Source organism: Ranitomeya imitator, chromosome 3 (genome assembly GCF_032444005.1).
Source record: "Ranitomeya imitator isolate aRanImi1 chromosome 3, aRanImi1.pri, whole genome shotgun sequence".
NCBI lineage: Eukaryota > Metazoa > Chordata > Amphibia > Anura > Dendrobatidae > Ranitomeya > Ranitomeya imitator.
Window position 1 is genome coordinate 224,429,611 of NC_091284.1, and position 17,364 is coordinate 224,446,974.

General features: G+C 41.3%; 1 protein-coding gene across 1 annotated transcript in view; it reads right to left on the reverse strand.

Moving 5' to 3' along the window:
- Positions 1–17,364, reverse strand: part of PIK3C2B (phosphatidylinositol-4-phosphate 3-kinase catalytic subunit type 2 beta) — a 153,264-nt gene that overhangs the window by 96,328 nt on the left and 39,572 nt on the right. Inside the window, exons 2-4 of the mRNA XM_069756193.1 lie at positions 5,503–6,317; positions 4,017–4,117; positions 1,410–1,564 (exon numbers count right to left, since the gene is read on the reverse strand). Of these exons, the coding sequence (XP_069612294.1) occupies positions 1,410–1,564; positions 4,017–4,117; positions 5,503–6,219 (973 nt within the window). The 5' untranslated portion in view covers positions 6,220–6,317. The remainder of the gene's footprint in view (positions 1–1,409; positions 1,565–4,016; positions 4,118–5,502; positions 6,318–17,364) is intronic.

The window sequence follows — 17,364 nt, forward strand, 5'->3', positions numbered from 1 at the left end:
CAAGTTCTGACAGACAATCAACACTGACAGTGGCTTTCTCCTAAGACAACCCTTGCTTAATAAATGCAGTGCCCCATAGAAAGTAAAAGCAATGAATACTCCTCTCCTGCAGGGGCGCCATTCCAGCTAGGTCAGCACTGCTGTTCCTGGTGTGTGATGTGACATGACCACTGCAGCCAATTAGCAGACGCCGATTGGCTCCAACTCGCCATTACTCCATCAGAGCGGACATTCCGAAATAGTAAAGGTTGCAACTGGTCAGCTTCTGCAGATTGTGGTGTCATGTCATCCCTGCAGCCAATGTCACAGCACCCACTGGGAACAGAACACATTGGTTTTATGTTCCAACAGTTTAATACATTTTGTCTTCAAGTATTCATGAGAAGAATACCATTAAAGGGGTTGAAAGCCATTAAAGGAGCTGTCCTATTCACAGGATAGATCAGTATTTCCCAAACTCCAGTCCTCACGGACCCCACGGGTCATGTTTTCAGGATTTCCATAGTGTTGCACACGTGAGACTATTCCTGATGCCTTGATGATCCTTCCACTACTTGCGCAATACTAAAGCAATTCTGAAAACATGACCTGTGGGGTCCGTGAGGACTGGAGTTTGGGAAACACTGGGATAGATGATAACTTGCTGACCGGTCCGTGTCCCATCGCTAGTACCTGTATTGATCCGCAGATCAAGGGACTTTTAACCTTAATGCAAGATGGGGTAGCAGGTCATATGCCCGATCGCTGCTCCATTCGTTCCCTATGGGATTGGGAGAAAATCCTAGCGTATGATTCACATGAGCACTGCTGGGATGAAAGTTCCCGTTCTGCCGATCAGTGTGGACACCCACCGATCAATAAGTTATCACCTATCTTTCAGATAGGTGATCACTTGTTTAGCCCGGACAGCCCCTTTAACTGACAATGAAATTCAAGTACTACCCATCAACACAACAAAGCGAGGGACCTGAAAGGCCCCAAAGATATTTTGATAAATAGGTTCAAAATCCTGTGGCAATTAACTCCTTAGGATGGTAAAAAAGATGGACACGTTCTCTAAAAATCAGAAAAATCCCGCAGCCACCGCTAGATACCTTTAGGCGTTTACAGTAGAAGGACTTATCATTGAGAGCGATGGAAGCTGCATCCATCTGTCTTTAGTTAGTTATTGGCAGCTGCAGATAGGCAGGATTTTATCAATTAACTATATGGCTGTGCAAAGGTAACTGGGGGATTTGGAGCTCTGAACAGACAGATTAGGAGAAAATCAGCATAACAGTACAAATGATCCTTTATAGAGCGAAAAAGTAAATAAAACATCTCGATTGACAGAATTGAATGTTTTGCCAATCATGGCTCTGCAATTATTCTATTACGCTTTTTGGACAAATGAGTAAAGACCAACTCACAATCACAGGTGAAAGTCAGGGGATCTCTCACGTTATCAATGATCACAGTGATTTTCACGCTCACTCCAGGACCCAGGTGCTCAGGACTGAGGTTGACAGGACTCCACACAATACCTGTATCTATCTGATCTGCCATAGTCTGACCAGAGCGTAGGCTAAAGGGGAAAAGAGAAAGCGGAGATATAGGTTATTAAACTCAACATAGCTCAAGAGAAGATTAAAACCTTGTGCAAGAGGATCGGTCATTACATACAATGCAAACTACATTACTACTACATTATTAAACTGACATGAACCTGATGAGGATGGTGTACTTACTTTGAAAATCTGTCAGAATGGCTGTATCTTAACATTCCGCCTTCTGATATTAAAATAAGAACTATTTCTGGGCGTCCCAGTGCAGATCAAATTCAAGAGGTTGTCCACTCCTTAGGATAGATCATTAATGTCTGATCAGTAGGGGTCCGACACCTGGCACCTCTGCCGATCAACTGTCATTGGTGTCAGCCGCCGTCCAGAAGTGCTCACTTGCGGAACTGCTCTATCTTCTGATAGTGGCTGCCGCCGGGCACTACACTCCCTTCTCCTTCGGTTGTGTAGTTCTCCTACCTCGGCCACAACCAGAAGACGGAGCAGCTCCGCGAGTGAGCACTTCCGGCTGGCGACACTGATAACACCTGATCGGCAGGGGAGCCTGGTGTCGGATCCTTATCGATCAGACAATGATGACCTACTCTAAGGATAGGTCATCAGTGCTAAAGTAGTGGACAACCTCTTTAAATCGTGGCCTCCAATAATCAGGGACCAACTGGTAATACTATTATCTAACAACATCCGATGGCATATGCTTTGGTGGAAATTCTACTTTAAGTGCAAACTTATTTAACCATTTCCTCATTATTTTTTTTACAATCTACTGTACATACTTTTCTAAAGTCTTCCATACACATTATAGTTGTCCAAACTCACTGATCATCTGATGTCTCCTCCGACAGATGATTTCAGGGGGATAGAAGGATCAGGCAGTTTTATTTCCCTGAATCTTTTGTTGTAAGGGAAAAAAGCCACTGCCAGAGGTGTTTAGCAGCAGCTTTTTTTCCTTTCATAATGTGAAAACATGAACGTTTGGCCAAGCATTTGTGTCTGAGAAGAAGCAGCTCTTGGCCAATCAAGCATTCAGCTGACATCCATCTCTTTTGTACAGGTACCTTAAAGGGAATCTGTCAGCAGGATTTCTCCCCCCAAAACTATTTATATGCCTCTAGTTTCAGTTTTAGAACAAAAGACTGCGGCTCTGAAAATCAAACATACCTGATCTTTCTTTACCTTTTTATCTGCCTTTATAAGAGACTCAGACAATCCAACGCACATGAAATAGTGGGCCTGTCCAGCTGAAAGTGGCAGGCTTTGGCACCCTTTGGCTATTCTGTATTCTTCTCATCTCTCTATTCAGTTGCTACGACGAGAGTGACCACAGACGCTGCAGTTATACTTCAAATAATCTTGTTAAAGGGAATTTGTGAGCCCAAACTGATAGCATAAACTAAACATAGCATTGTAGGTGATGTAGCCCATATTAAAATTGCACCAGAACTGTAGTCAATTGAAATAAACTAATTAGCGTCCTTGGTGCACCCTTGGTGTGGCCAGGAGGCTCAGTCTACAATTATTCCCACTAGTTTTGCATATTCTCGCCTCCCCCAGTGGTCATAGATCTGGAGGGGCCACTGTCTGCTAAGAAAGCTCAGGCAAGCCATCACTGTCAATAACCAGTGAGGGACATGCAAAACCAGTGAGTGGAACACTGCACTGAGACTTTTGGCCACATGGTCAGTTAAGGCCTTTAAGGTAGACACTAGATAGCACTAAACCAATGATTGAAGGTTCGGCGAATGCAGCCCCTGCAGTCAATCAGTGTAACATGAGAATGTTAAGGGGATAAGAAGGATCAGGCTGACAAAGGCAAGTGGCTATAAGGACTGTGCTTGTTAAACTTCCTCTAACGAACTTTCGTCATGATTAAAATCCTTTATTTTTATCAACTCTGGTGTAATGTATATGGGCATCTTTACAAGCTGGCTAAGAAAAAAGTCTGTTATGGTCAGTTGCTTTGAAGCTAATTGAAATGTGACAACCAATATGGCAGCATTCGCTCCATGTGTAGGTGGTCTGCTTCTGGAGAGACCCTAATTATTACCTAAAATGAAGTGACTGTGGTCCTCTGCTTACCGCTTTGTCTCTTTGGACAGCACAACAGCCTCTCCTGTGAGCACCCAGTTGGCATCTACAACAGCCTCTCCTGTGAGCACCCAGTTGGCATCTACAACAGCCTCTCCTGTGAGCACCCAGTTGGCATCTACAACAGCCTCTCCTGTGAGCACCCAGTTGGCATCTCAGTGCCAGCACACCTCAGATCACAACTTGTGGTACATCTCTTTTTTCATAAAGATAGGTTTAGGAAAAAGACAAATGACATGAACTAATTCATTCAATATAAACAGAATACTGGTTGTGGAATGCCCCATTCATTACGGTATACATTCGGAAGCCTGTCATGGACGTCACGCTCTATTGATGCGACTTCAGTCATTAATAAAGGTTACTCACACATCCAGCATGTGACAGAACGCTGCCGTCTCCTCATCCCTTTGCTCTGACATCTCAAACAGTTCGCAGCCGTGGTGCTGGGGGTAGGTCTGCATCGTGTCCTGTGCAAGAAGCAGTGACATTAATAAGACATTCCAGGTCTTCCTCTTCCGTCCATGCAACTATCCTGACAAGTATATACTTCTAGCTCCTGCGCTTCCTCATTGGGGACTGTACATCATTGACCATAAATACCACTGATAGGCAGCAGGGCAAGGAGACAACGCGGGCAGCATAGAAAGTAGCAGAACCTCCACCAGCTAAATCCCCTTCAGTAACTAGAATTCATGACTGAAATTATTTAATAGACTGTTCATTTACTAATCTGGCAGGAAACAGGGGCTCTCGGTGCTAGTTACACTGTGTATATCCCTTTCCTTCCCCTCCATCCACCCGGCTTTCCGCTCTCGCTCCCGCTGGCCTCTCTCTCACCCAGAGAGCACTTCTGTGCAGGTATCACTCCTACAGTTTAACGGAAATGTCACCGGATCTGTGACAATATGCTCTATAATAGCAGCTTAAAGGGCATTTATCAGTAGAATCAATCCTCCTAAGCCGTCTATACCAACAGGTCATAGAAAGTTGAATAAAATGATCCCATTATATCTGCGATCTGATGTCTTATTCCATAGAAATCCACATTTTTCTTAATACGTAAATGAGCTGTTAAGATCTATGGGCTGAGCACTGTATCAGAATCTGCCTCCAGAGAGAATTTTAAATAAAAGGAGGCGTTACCGGTGTGAGACATGTAATGACTGACAGTCTGTCCTCCTGATCTACATGTCTCATATTGGTAACGCCCCCTTTCATTTTAAATACGCTCTGGAGGCAGATTCTCTAAGTTCGGCCGATCGATTTTTACAGCTTATAAACATATTAAGAGAATTGTGGAGTTTTCTGGAATAGCACATCGGATCACAGATATCAAGGTAACATGTTATTCAGATTTCTATCACCTACACGCTCATACAGACACCTTTGGAGGGCTGATCCTACTGACAGATTGCCTTTAAGTGTAACCTTGCTAGGATTGTGGAGAAATAAAAATAAATTGCTAATATTCATATCATTCCATTTATGTACCTCAATGGCAAGATTTTCACAGGATGGAACCAAGTTGAAAACTAAATGACCTCTAAAAGGCCTAAAGTTAAAGATGACATATTTCCTTTGTGTTTTAGGCAAACAAAAAAAAATAAAATAATAATAATAATAATAATAATAATAATAATAATAAATATATATATATATATATATATATATATATATATATTCAAATTACAAAAAGGAAAATGGGCCGGAGCAAAAGTTTGGCCACCCTGCACGGTTAGTGTCTACAGTTAATTTCATTGCCAAGGCGTTGCTCCGCTTTCATAGATCGAAATATTATCATGTTAATATACAATGCAATGAGAAATCTAACACTATTGGACCCAAAACTCACCGGTCCCATGGACGCTCTAGTATTCCGGTACTGTTTCTGCCCATATGTGCGTGGTGGTAGCTGAGGTGGCAATGTGTTGCTTCGTGCTACTGGTTTCCCAGTCACTCCCTTTCTTGAACTTACATCTTTCCAATGCCCTTCAGCTTGGCGCAAAAGCTCAGAATCATACGCCGGTGCCAAATTGAGGCGGGTAAGTGTGTCATTAATGTCTTCATAGTCTAAGTCCAAGCATTCCTCTCCCCTACTTAATAAGTTTGGATCTTCCTCTTCAGAAATCCTACGACCAAGCAGTTTCCCTCCCGTATCTTCAGTGTATACATTTACATCCCGAGATGGAGATATCTTGTCAGTCGAGGAGGAGACCTCTTTGAAATACTTCATAACCTCAGAATGGGAGGGTACCGGAGAGGACATGTTTTTAGGGGACCTCCTTCCGTCATTTTGGCCATTCCCTTGGTATGTGTCACCATATATATACAGGTAGTCTCCAGAGGGTGGAGGTTTGTTTCTTTGAGGTGAAGGTACCGATGAAGAGGAGTGTGACACATCTTCCCACGAGATGAGGGGACTCTCGTTAGACTGTCTGCTATCTCGTCTGAGTCTGGAAAGTGCGTCATACTCCATTTGCAATGCCTCTGCTAGAGCAAGTTCCTTTCGGCTCATTCCCAGCGCTTCTAAGCCATTCCATTGTTCCTTCTTTCCGCCTGAGGTTGACATTACTGAGAATTTATATTAATAAGCAATACAGACCGAAAGGGCTATTGTCGAGGAAAATCCTTTACAGCAGAATGAGGCATAATGCTTTAGAACGCCACCTTTAAAAAGAAGACAATAAAAATATTATGAAGTAAAAAATAACTATCCGTAGCACAGACATCTGCATTTCAATAAGGCTTTGGCATGCAACTTTATTCTAAGACGACTCATGTCTAGCCTGACCACTATGCTACCTTCCAGCCAGAACCACGTGTTCTTGGATGACACTACGGTAAAGCAGTGTTTCCTACTCAAGCGCCCAGCTGCCAGGAATAACATGTTCCAGCCAATTAGTTTCTGCTTTTTTAAAAGTAAAAACGCCTTTACAATTATCAGTATTTAAGGGGAAAGTAGCTTGTGGAATGCATCACATGTAATAAAAAGAAAGTATCCAGTCTCACTTTTTAGCCTTATTCCACAGATAAATAAGCTTTAAAGGGAATCTATCACCAAGATTTTCCTGCCCATCTGAAAGCAGAATAATGTAGGTGCAGAGGGACAAATTCCAGTGATTTGTCACTCACTGGGCTGCTTACTGCAGTTTTTAATTATTTATTCTACTTATTTTACTCACTTATACAGCGCCATTAATTCCACAGCGCTTTACATACATTATTGACACTGTCCCCATTGAGGCTCACAATCTACATTCCCTATTAGCATGTCTTTGGAATGTGGGAGGAAACCGGAGAACCCGGAGGAGACCCACACAAACACAGGGAGAAAATACAAACTCCTTGCAGATGTCCTTGGTGGGATTTGAACCCAAAACCTCAGTGCTAACCACTGAGCCACGGTGCTGCCCACAAAATCACAGTTGTATCTGGTGCAGATCTACCAGTTCTCTAAATGCAGAGCTCTGTGTTACAACGCCCATGCCACTGATCAGCAGATTTACTACTACTGTGCATAGGCAGAAAAATGCCAATTGGTGGTGGGGTTATACGGAATTCATGAATATGGAAGACTACCTGGCAGCATGTTTATTAGTCCTCTAGTGATAATTCCCTGCTGATAAGTTATTTTGTCAAACCAACAGCAAGCAGTCCAGTAAGCACCGTATATACTCGTGTATAAGCCGAGTTGTTCAGCACATTTTTTGGGCTAAAAGGCCCCCCTCATCTTATACACGAGTCATTTCCCAGAAGCCGGAGGGGGAGTGGTGGACAGGCGGGTCACAGCAGGCAGGAGCCAGCGGCTGCAACTGTGCCCGCTGCTAAAGAGAAATTAATATTCACTGCACTGGCAATGAATATTCATTTCTCTTACAGCGCGCACAGTTACAGACGCAAAAAACCCCTCCTACTTACTTTCCCTGCGCGCCATCGCAGCATCCTGTTCCGGCTTCCAGCATCTCCTGCGGCTAAGCGATCACATGTCCCCGGTGAGTGGAGAATAGTAAATATTCATTACCTTAATGAGCGGAGACACGTGATCGCTCCGATGCAGGAGCTACGGGAAGCTGGAATAGGATGCTGCGAGGGTGCGCAGGGAAGGTAAGTGGGAGTTTTTTTTTATGCTTTTCTCATGGGGGGCCATGCATTCAAGGATAGGGATGAGGAGCCATGTATACCAGGACAGGGATAAGGAGCCATGAATACAAGGAAAGGAATGGGAAGCGTTATCATACAAGGATAGGGTTGAGGGGATAAGGCATACCCGGCTTATACTCGAGTCAAAACATTTTCCCAGTTTTTCGTAGCCAAATTAGGTGCCTCTGCTTATACTCGAGTCGACTTATACACAAGTATATACGGTAATAAATTATTGGAATCAAGGTTGATGTTTCTACATTATACTACTCTCAAAAACCTGGTGACAGATTCCCTTTAAACCTGAGCAGCTATAAATTAGTACCGTGATTTACTCAAGACTCAGTTGTCCTTGTGGTGGGTGCAGCAGTTGTGATCGAATCACAGTTTTCACTTTTGCATCTTTAGTAGTGCTCAAGAATGTTGCAATTCCGCCCAAACCATTAATTTGCAGCTTTCTGAGTACATATAATGTGGCGAGGGGTGTTAGCTGTGCACGAAGCATTCGTCTTCAGTGCCCCAGCACATAACATAAAAGTGTAGGTCCTGTCTGGGTGTGAGGAGTTTTAATGTGAGGGCCTTATGACAGCGCAGGCGGCATGTAGCCAGTGGTGTGGGTTTGCCAGGACCAGATGTTTCACAGTTTAATGAGGGCGACCACCATTTCATAATAAACTCTTTACTGAACGGTCACTTGGTAAGGGTTATATACAAGGGATAGTGAGCACAAAGCCTTATGGAAGTTTCCTTTACAGTATGAAGCATTATTCTACACAGTATCTGTACTCTGTAGTATACTCCAGGGCTTTCAAGGCACAGTTTCTCCCGACTTCACCACGACCCAGCTTTAACGCTACAGTCCTGATTCACAAGTCTCCTTTACTTGTTACTTGGGACCCTTCACTACTCTCAGTCTCTCAATCCTGTAAAGGCGTTATAAGCATCAGAGCTAGACTTCTCTCCAAGGACCCGTCTCCGGAAGCCCACTCTGTTACGCTATCTGTCGCTTTTGTCTTCTCTCACTCGGCCGCCCTTTTTGTTGCAGCACTGCTACTTTGCACTCCAAACCCTATCTGGCTAAGAAACAGGAAGTTCTTCACTGTCTTCCAACACAGACCCTCCCACTGTGGGCTAGTCCCAACGGTTAACTTTCAACTTGCCCTATGGCCAACTTTCTACACTATACGTTACCCATCTTATAACACTAAACTAACAATTTAAATGAAATGCATGGTGGAGACAGAAAAATGTGAGAAAACAGAGGCACCACAACTGCACTCCCCCAGAAGAAGGCACTATAGCCGAAATGTGCGTTGGGGTAGTGGCACCACAGCTCCCAGGTAAATCATGCTGTGCACAGTCTTTATTTAGTCTAAGCTATCATCTCATAATGTTTATGTGTTGGTTCCTCCTGGTATTTTGATTAATTACTTACCAGCTTATGATTGGGTATTTTTTCTGACACTTTATGTACTCATTTCCTTCAGATCCCCTTCTATGTACCTGTGCATCATTTTGTCACCGTTTGTCTCATCAGTGTGCAGCTGTCATGCCTCTGTTTTCTGACCATTCTCTGTCTCCACCATTGCATTTCATTTTACATAGTAACATGGTAACATAGTAACACAGTTATTAAGGTTGAAGGAAGACTATAAGTCCATCTAGTTCAACCCATAGCCTAACCTAACATGCCCTAACATGTTGATCCAGAGGAAGGCAAAAAAAAAACATGGGGCAAAGAGTAAGCTCCACATTGGGGAAAAAAATTCCTTCCCTACTCCACATACGGCAATCAGACTAGTTCCCTGGATCAACGCCCTATCAAGAAATCTAGTGTATATACCCTGTAACATTATACTTTTCCAGAAATGTATCCAGTCCCCTCTTAAATTTTAGTAACGAATCACTCATTACAACATCATATGGCAGAGAGTTCCATAGTCTCACTGCTCTTACAGTAAAGAATCTGCGTCTGTTATTATGCTTAAACCTTCTTTCCTCCAGACGTAGAGGATGCCCCCTTGTCCCGGTTTCAGGTCTATGATTAAAAAGATTATCAGAAAGGTCTTTGTACTGTCCCCTCATATATTTATACAGTACATTAAAATAAGATCACCCCTTAGCCTTCGTTTTTCCAAACTAAATAGCCCTAAGTGTAATAACCTATCTTGGTATTGCAGACCCCCCAGTCCTCTAATAACCTTGGTCGCTCTTCTCTGCACCCGTTCTAGTTCAGCTATGTTTTTCTTATACATCGGAGACCAGAACTGTATTCGAAGTATGGTTGCACTAGTGACTTGTACAAAGGTAAAATTATGTTCTCCTCATGAGCATCTATGCCTCTTTTAATGCATCCCATTATTTTATTTGCCTTTGTAGCAGCTGCCTGACACTGGCCACTAAATGTGAGATGGTCATCCACCCATACACCCAGGTTTTTTTCAGTGACAGTTTTGCCCAGTGTTTTACAATTAAGCACATAGTTATACATCTTATTACTTCTACCCAAGTGCATGACCTTACATTTATCCCCATTAAAGCTCATTTGCCATTTATCAGCCCAAGCTTCTAGTTTACATAAATCATCCTGTAATATAAAATTGTCCTCCTCTGTATTGATTACCCTGCAGAGTTTAGTGTCATCTGCAAATATTGAAATTCTACTCTGTATGCCCCCTACAAGGTCATTAATAAATATGTTAAAAAGAAGAGGGCCCAATACTGACCCCTGTGGTACCCCACTGCTAACCACTACCAAGTCCGAGTGTGCTCCATTAATAACCATCCTTTGTTTCCTATCCCTGAGCCAGCTCTCAACCCACTTGCACATATTTTCCCCTATCCCCATTATTCTCATTTTATGTATCAACCTTTTGTGTGGCACCGTATCAAAAGCTTTTGAAAAGTCCATATACACTACGTCCACTGGGTTCCCTTGGTCCAGTCCAGAACTTACCTCTTCATAGAAACTGATCAGATTAGTCTCACAGGAACAGTCTCTAGTAAACCCATGTTGGTATTGGGTCATGAGGTTATTCCTCTTCAGATACTCCAGTATAGCATCCCTTAGAATGCCCTCCAGGATTTTACCCACAGTAGAGGTTAAGCTTACTGGCCTATAATTTCCGAGTTCAGTTTTTAACCCCTTTTTGATTATTAGCACCACATGTGCTAAACGCCAGTCCTGTGGTACAGACCCTGTTATTAATTAATTTACTTTTTAATTACTTGATATATCTAGCTATATATATTTATATATATATATATATATATATATATATATATATATATATACACATATACAGTGTGTATATATATATATATATATATATATATATATATATATATATGTATATATATATATATATATATATATATATATATATATATATATATTATACCCAATAAATATTATGTTTTATATTTTATTTGGTGTCTTGTGCATGTTTCCTTATATGTTTATCCTTGCTATCTTTGCACAATAAACAATTCACATTATGCAATACTTGCAAAAGACTCAGACACAAATCACACAACACTTTGCACAACACAATTGGTGCCATCAGGGGCCGAAAGCGATAGCACGGTCCATCACACTTATATACATTGTATGATGACAGAAAGCTGCTAATCAGTGAAGGGGTTGTGGTTGGGCTACCAGGCACAAGGCCAGTTGTCTTGTAACAGAACCAGTAAAACACAGTAAGTGCCACATCATTGTAATCAGGCTCTCTTCCCCTACATCATGGTGCTCTCGGATTACATAGCAAAAACCTGGTGACAGATTCCCTTTAAGACTGGTATATGAAATGCCAGTTCAAACAGAATCAGGGCCTTACATTTAGCAATCTATGACTCTGAATCACTCATGCTATGATGTACCTGTCATTGCTAAAACAAAGTGTCAATAATAACGTCTCAATGATGGGGAAAGATAAACCAAAATCTCTGGAAATTTTTTTTTTTTTTTTATACAGAAGTAGTATGTAAAAAAACATGTCCTTGCATTTGATAAGTGGTGATGTGATCCAGAATATATTTAAGGAGAAATGTCTATTTGATCCAAATATAACCAGATCTGGGTGGAGCAGTATGGAGGTCACTTGTGTCAATTTACTAATTTTAAAAGCATTCCATAATGGAATGTGTAAGCATGCGAACAGTCTGTGCACATGCAGAAGACAGTGGGGATGCTTTATTCCTCTTACTGTGGCATTGTGTGAATGCAAATCACATAGAAAGACAAGATGGGGGACACCAATACATATCTAAGCTCTTCTAATAATCACAAGAGCGGCGCAGATAGGTGTATAGTAATGTGGAGTTACTAAAAACAGATTTTGGTTATAAAATTATTAATGAGAGATTACTATGGTCCTCCCCTAGCAAAACTGTTTAACAAAAAATCCCGCCTTGTTTCCTATAGTAGGAAACCGAAAGCTCGGAGTGTGATCAGAACTGTAGAAATGAATAACGAAAGGTGCTCACTTGTGCAGACCCCTCACCTCTGACAGAGGTGAACAGTGTGCCCTCTTCTCTTAGGCTAGGTTCACATTGCGTTAGTGCAGTCCGTTTAGAAGATACGCTAATGGACTGCGTTAACGCAATTGCCGAAAAGGGATAGCGTTGTGCGATCGCGCTAGTGCAGATGCTCTATGTGCGCTAGCGGGAACGGGCCCAAAAACTCTGCAAGCAGCGTCCGAGGTCCGTCACAAAATAACGGCACATCACTAACGCATGCCAATAATGCGATGCGCTACATAATTGCGGCCAATGGGTGCGCTAACGGATCCGTTACATAGCGTTAGTGCCGCTATGAAACGGATTCCGTCAGCGGACACCCACTAACGCAATGTGAACCTAGCTTATATTCCATGTCTTATGGATTTACTAAAAAGGTAAAACATGGAAATAAACCCTTAAATCTGTGTATGGCCACAAAAAATGACTTCTAATCGGCGTTTAATTTCAACACGAGACTTTCGTTCCGAATATGCTGTATTTTTAGTGCGATGGAACATTTTTATACTTTAGTACAAACCACACTAAAGTCTTCTTATATTGTTTCTTATGCAAGTACAGATGTAAGCAAAGGGATGTTGAGAGGCTCCAGAAGCAAACAAATACAAATATAAATACAAGTTAATCAGGATGGTACGAACGAAACGTGTTTTGAAGGTAAACCATCCCCGTCGTCGGCACGTAGACCATATTGGTGTGCTTACCTGATGAAGGCGACGGTTCGCCCACAAAACACGTTACACTTGAGTGATTTGCTTCTGGCGTCCCTCACCATGCCTTCGCTTTCATCTTGACTTCCTTTACACCACATCCAAACCTACTAAAGATTTCAGAGAGTGAGAGCCGAGTGCCTAGTACTTCCAGTATTTCCCTTTTATTTATTTTACCTATATCATATTCCTCGGGCTTTACAGACATCATAACCACTGCCCATAATGAAGTTCACAACCTAAATTCCTTATCAGTATGTCTTTGGAGAACCCGGAATAAACCCACACAAACATGAGGAGAACATACAAACTTGTAGATGTTGTCATTGGTGGGATTTTAACTCAGGACCCCAGCGCTGCAAGGCCAACCACTGTTTCCTTAAAGGTTTATATGGATATTATGCTTACAGCATAACAAAATAAGGTCAGAATTTGTCTTGGTTTCATGACTACACCGATGTGTTTCTTTTAGAAGCTCTTCTCTCTTTCCCTGTTCCATAAACCATTTATTATTTCTTAGTCATAGACATGTTTGTAGGCAATCCTCACTTATTAACCTCCAGTACATGTGAAAATATCATCATTCCCCATAAATGGTTTTACAGAAGAAATATGATTTAGATGTAGTTTACAGGAAAAAAAAATTCCAGATGAGTTCCACAAATTCCTGAAGGAGCATTCATGGCACATTTAGCTGCAATGGAAACTCAAAAGACTTCAAACTGCTCTCGGTAAGTCCACAGACCAAATAGTTGATAAAGACCATGGTTCTTGAATTTCACTGTATAAACAATCAATTACAGACACCAGAGGAGCCGTGTGCGCTGCAATGAGAGCTGATAGATACACCAGCTAGGGAAATCGGCAAGTATCACGTTTGGGAGAATGCTTTCAACAAAACTAAAGTGTTAACAGTTTATCTTGAACAAATAATAAAATGTATACTGAATAAATAAAAAGAAATATGAACCCAATCAGTATTTGGTGTGACCACTATTTGCCTTTGAACTTTGACTCATCAATACAGAGCCCCTGTTGCCATTTTCTGGACCCCATTTCCTATGTTTTCATGCTTAGTTGAGTCAATTGGACTTTAAAAGTCAACGGTATGGCTTCTTGGTTGCAATTCTTAGAAGAAGACCACTTCTGGACATACTTCTCCGAACAGTATATGTTGGTGTTTATTCAAAAGGGCTCGAACAGCACATCATGAACCCCAAATCTGGTTTAAAATCTTTGCCTGGGGATGACCTTAATGATGCAGTATAACTACCTTGTGTCTTGTTGCTGTGCTTAGTCTTGCCATGGTGGATGACAGATAACACGAAACTTTGTTGTCTTCCACAACCTCAACTTTGTAGCAGAGTTTGGCTGTTCTTCACCTAGTGTTAATCCTCCTACCCAACTGTTTGGTCAACCCACATATGAAAAGGATGATCATTATCAGTTGTACAGTGGACATAAAATATCTACACGCCCCTACTAATATGACAAGTTTTTGTCATGTAATAAAAAATCATGACGTGAAGAATAATTCGAAAACTTTTTCCACCACTAATGTAACTCAAGTCTGTACAAATCAATTGAGAAACAAAATGTATTTTGAGTGAAAGATAAAAATAACAAAACTAAAATAATGTGGTTGCATAAGTGTGAACACCCATTTATAACTGGAGATGTGTTTTTCAAAATTAGAAAATCACATTAAAATTTATAATAATAGTCAGTACTCAGCTGCCATCATTCAACCTGATTCTGATTAACCTCATATAAAGTTTAACTGTTATTAAAGGATTTTTTTCTGACATTTACTTAGTCGCATTTTACAGCAAAATCTATGTTCTGTTAAGAACTTAGAACTCATCAAAGGGATCTCATTGTTGAAAGTTATCTGTCAGGAGAAGGTTGCAAAAAGATTACTAAAGCATTAGATATAACATGGAACACTGTGAAGATGGTCATTTTGATGATGCTTAAATTTTGCAGAACTCTACATTACCTAGATCTGCCAAATAAAATTGTGCGCTATAGCATGCAAACATGAAATAAACAAAGTTTATTTACTGTTAGCCGTTTTTTCCAGAACCCATGACAGCACACCTGAGAGAGGGATCCGCCCACCAAGGACAGGAAACCTACTGAAAAGGGTGGTACCTCTCCCCCAACATTAGTTGGGTTACAGAGCATGAGGGGACCTCCCAAAAAATTATATACACACCCCGCAACGAATCATTATTTTGCCCAACTCTGTAGTGAACACCAACAGAGAGAAAGTATAAAAAAAAAAAAATAAAGAGGGGGGGGGGAGGCGGGTGCTGTCATGGGTTCTGGAAAATCAGCTACTGGTAAGTAACCTTGGTGTTTTCTCTTCATCCATAACAGTATACTTGAGAGAATTATACGGAGAAACAAATCTCCTTAGGGAGGGACCACTGCTTGCAGCACCTGTCTACCAAAGGTTAAGTCAGCAGAGGATAGATCTAGTCTCTAGTGCTTATACAGATCTCGCAAAAATTAAGAGGCCACTGCAGAATGTTGAGTTTGTCTGATTTTTCTCTTTATAGGTATGTTTTTGAGTAAAATGTAAATTGTTCTTTTATTCTACAAACTTCTGACATGTCTCCAAATTTCTAAGCAATAATTTTTTTATGACAAAGAAAAATTGTCAAAATTAAAGAAAAACTGAAGGGCTTTCAGACCTCAAATAATGCAAAGAAAACAAGTTCATAATCATTTAGAAACAACAATACTAATGTTTTAACTCAGGAAGAGTTCAGAAATCAATATTTTGTGGAATAACCATGATTTTTAATCACAGCTGTCATGCGTCTTGGCATGCTTTCCACCAGTCTTTCACACTGCTTCTGGTGCAAAAATTTAAGCAGTTCTTCTTTATTTGATGGCTTGTGACTATCCATCATCCTCTTGATTACATTCCAGAGGTTTTCAATGGGGTTCAGGTCTGGAGAGTGGGCTGCCCTTGACAGGGTTTTGATGTGGTGGTCTCTTAATTTTTGTCAGAGCTGTATTTCCTCCTTCTCCACTGACTGGTTACAGACATGTATTCTAACAAAGCTCTTCTGACATCCAAACTAAAATTTTTCCACTTTGAGGTTCCTAGGGTTATTACAAAAGGAAGGTAGGATGATTTCCTGACTTCTATGGAACCCCATTGCTACATTTTGGCCAGGTCAGGTCTAAACACAATTCTGTCCTCATACACCAGAGTATAAGAAGGGATTACTGAAAGGGACTGAATATCACTAAAACTACGTGCTAAGGTCAGTGTTACCAATATTAATACCTCATTAACTGATGATTCTTATTATGCTTCAAATGGATTTTTGGTAAATGCCTGCTTATCTTCTTCAAAACGGCTGAGATCATGACTAACAGAGGAAAGGCGTATGCTATCCTGAAGTTCCAAGGGGTCTGCGTAGCATCTATTGAATGAGGGGTATCTTCTGGATTCAACAGAACCTCTTCCCTTTCCTCTTCTGCTTGTTGGCAAACAGACCTATCTCAGGCAACCTCCACAAGTCTACTATGTGCTGAAACACCTCAAAATTTAGTGTCCATTACCCTTGCCTCAGTCTGTTTTGACTTGGGAAGTCTAGTGTTTTATATCCTCTTTATATGTAACGCTGTTAGGGATAGAAGGTGTTGTTCTGCTAGTTGAAAAAGATTGTACCATTAAGGAACGGGACAATGTTCCCCCTGGAAATTATTATACGCCACTCAAGCGTGATTGTCTGACATAACACGAACGTGGTGACCGAGGAGGGACGTAAGAAATGTTGTCAGTGCTCTTTCTACTGCCCACAACTCCTTTAGGTTCAAAGTATCACCCCTTTCGTGAAGTGACCAAGAACTCTGAATTCTGTGATCTCTCATATGTGCCCCCTACTAACTTGCTTGCATCTGTGGCAATAATGACGTTTTCTGGGGCCCTCCATGGGATTATAGGTTTGACCTGTCTATCCACCATAAGGGGGAATTTATGGTTACAGAAGAAAGCTTAACTTTTACTTCTAAATGCCCTCCTAACAGTCTCTGTGTTGATAGTGTTTCCCACTGAAGAAGTTTCCTATGCAACTGGGCCCACATCACCGCTTGTGAGTGAGCTCTAAGGGTGTTTATTAGTGATGAGCGAATATACTCGTTACTCGAGATTTCTTAGCATTTTTTAGTTTTAGTTTTTCTTGCCGAAGCTGAATGATTTACATTTGTTAGCCAGCATAAGTACATGTGGGGGTTGCCTGGTTGCTAGGGAATCCCCACATGTACTTATGCTGGCTAACAGATGTAAATCATTCAGCTTCGGCAAGAAAAACTAAATCTCC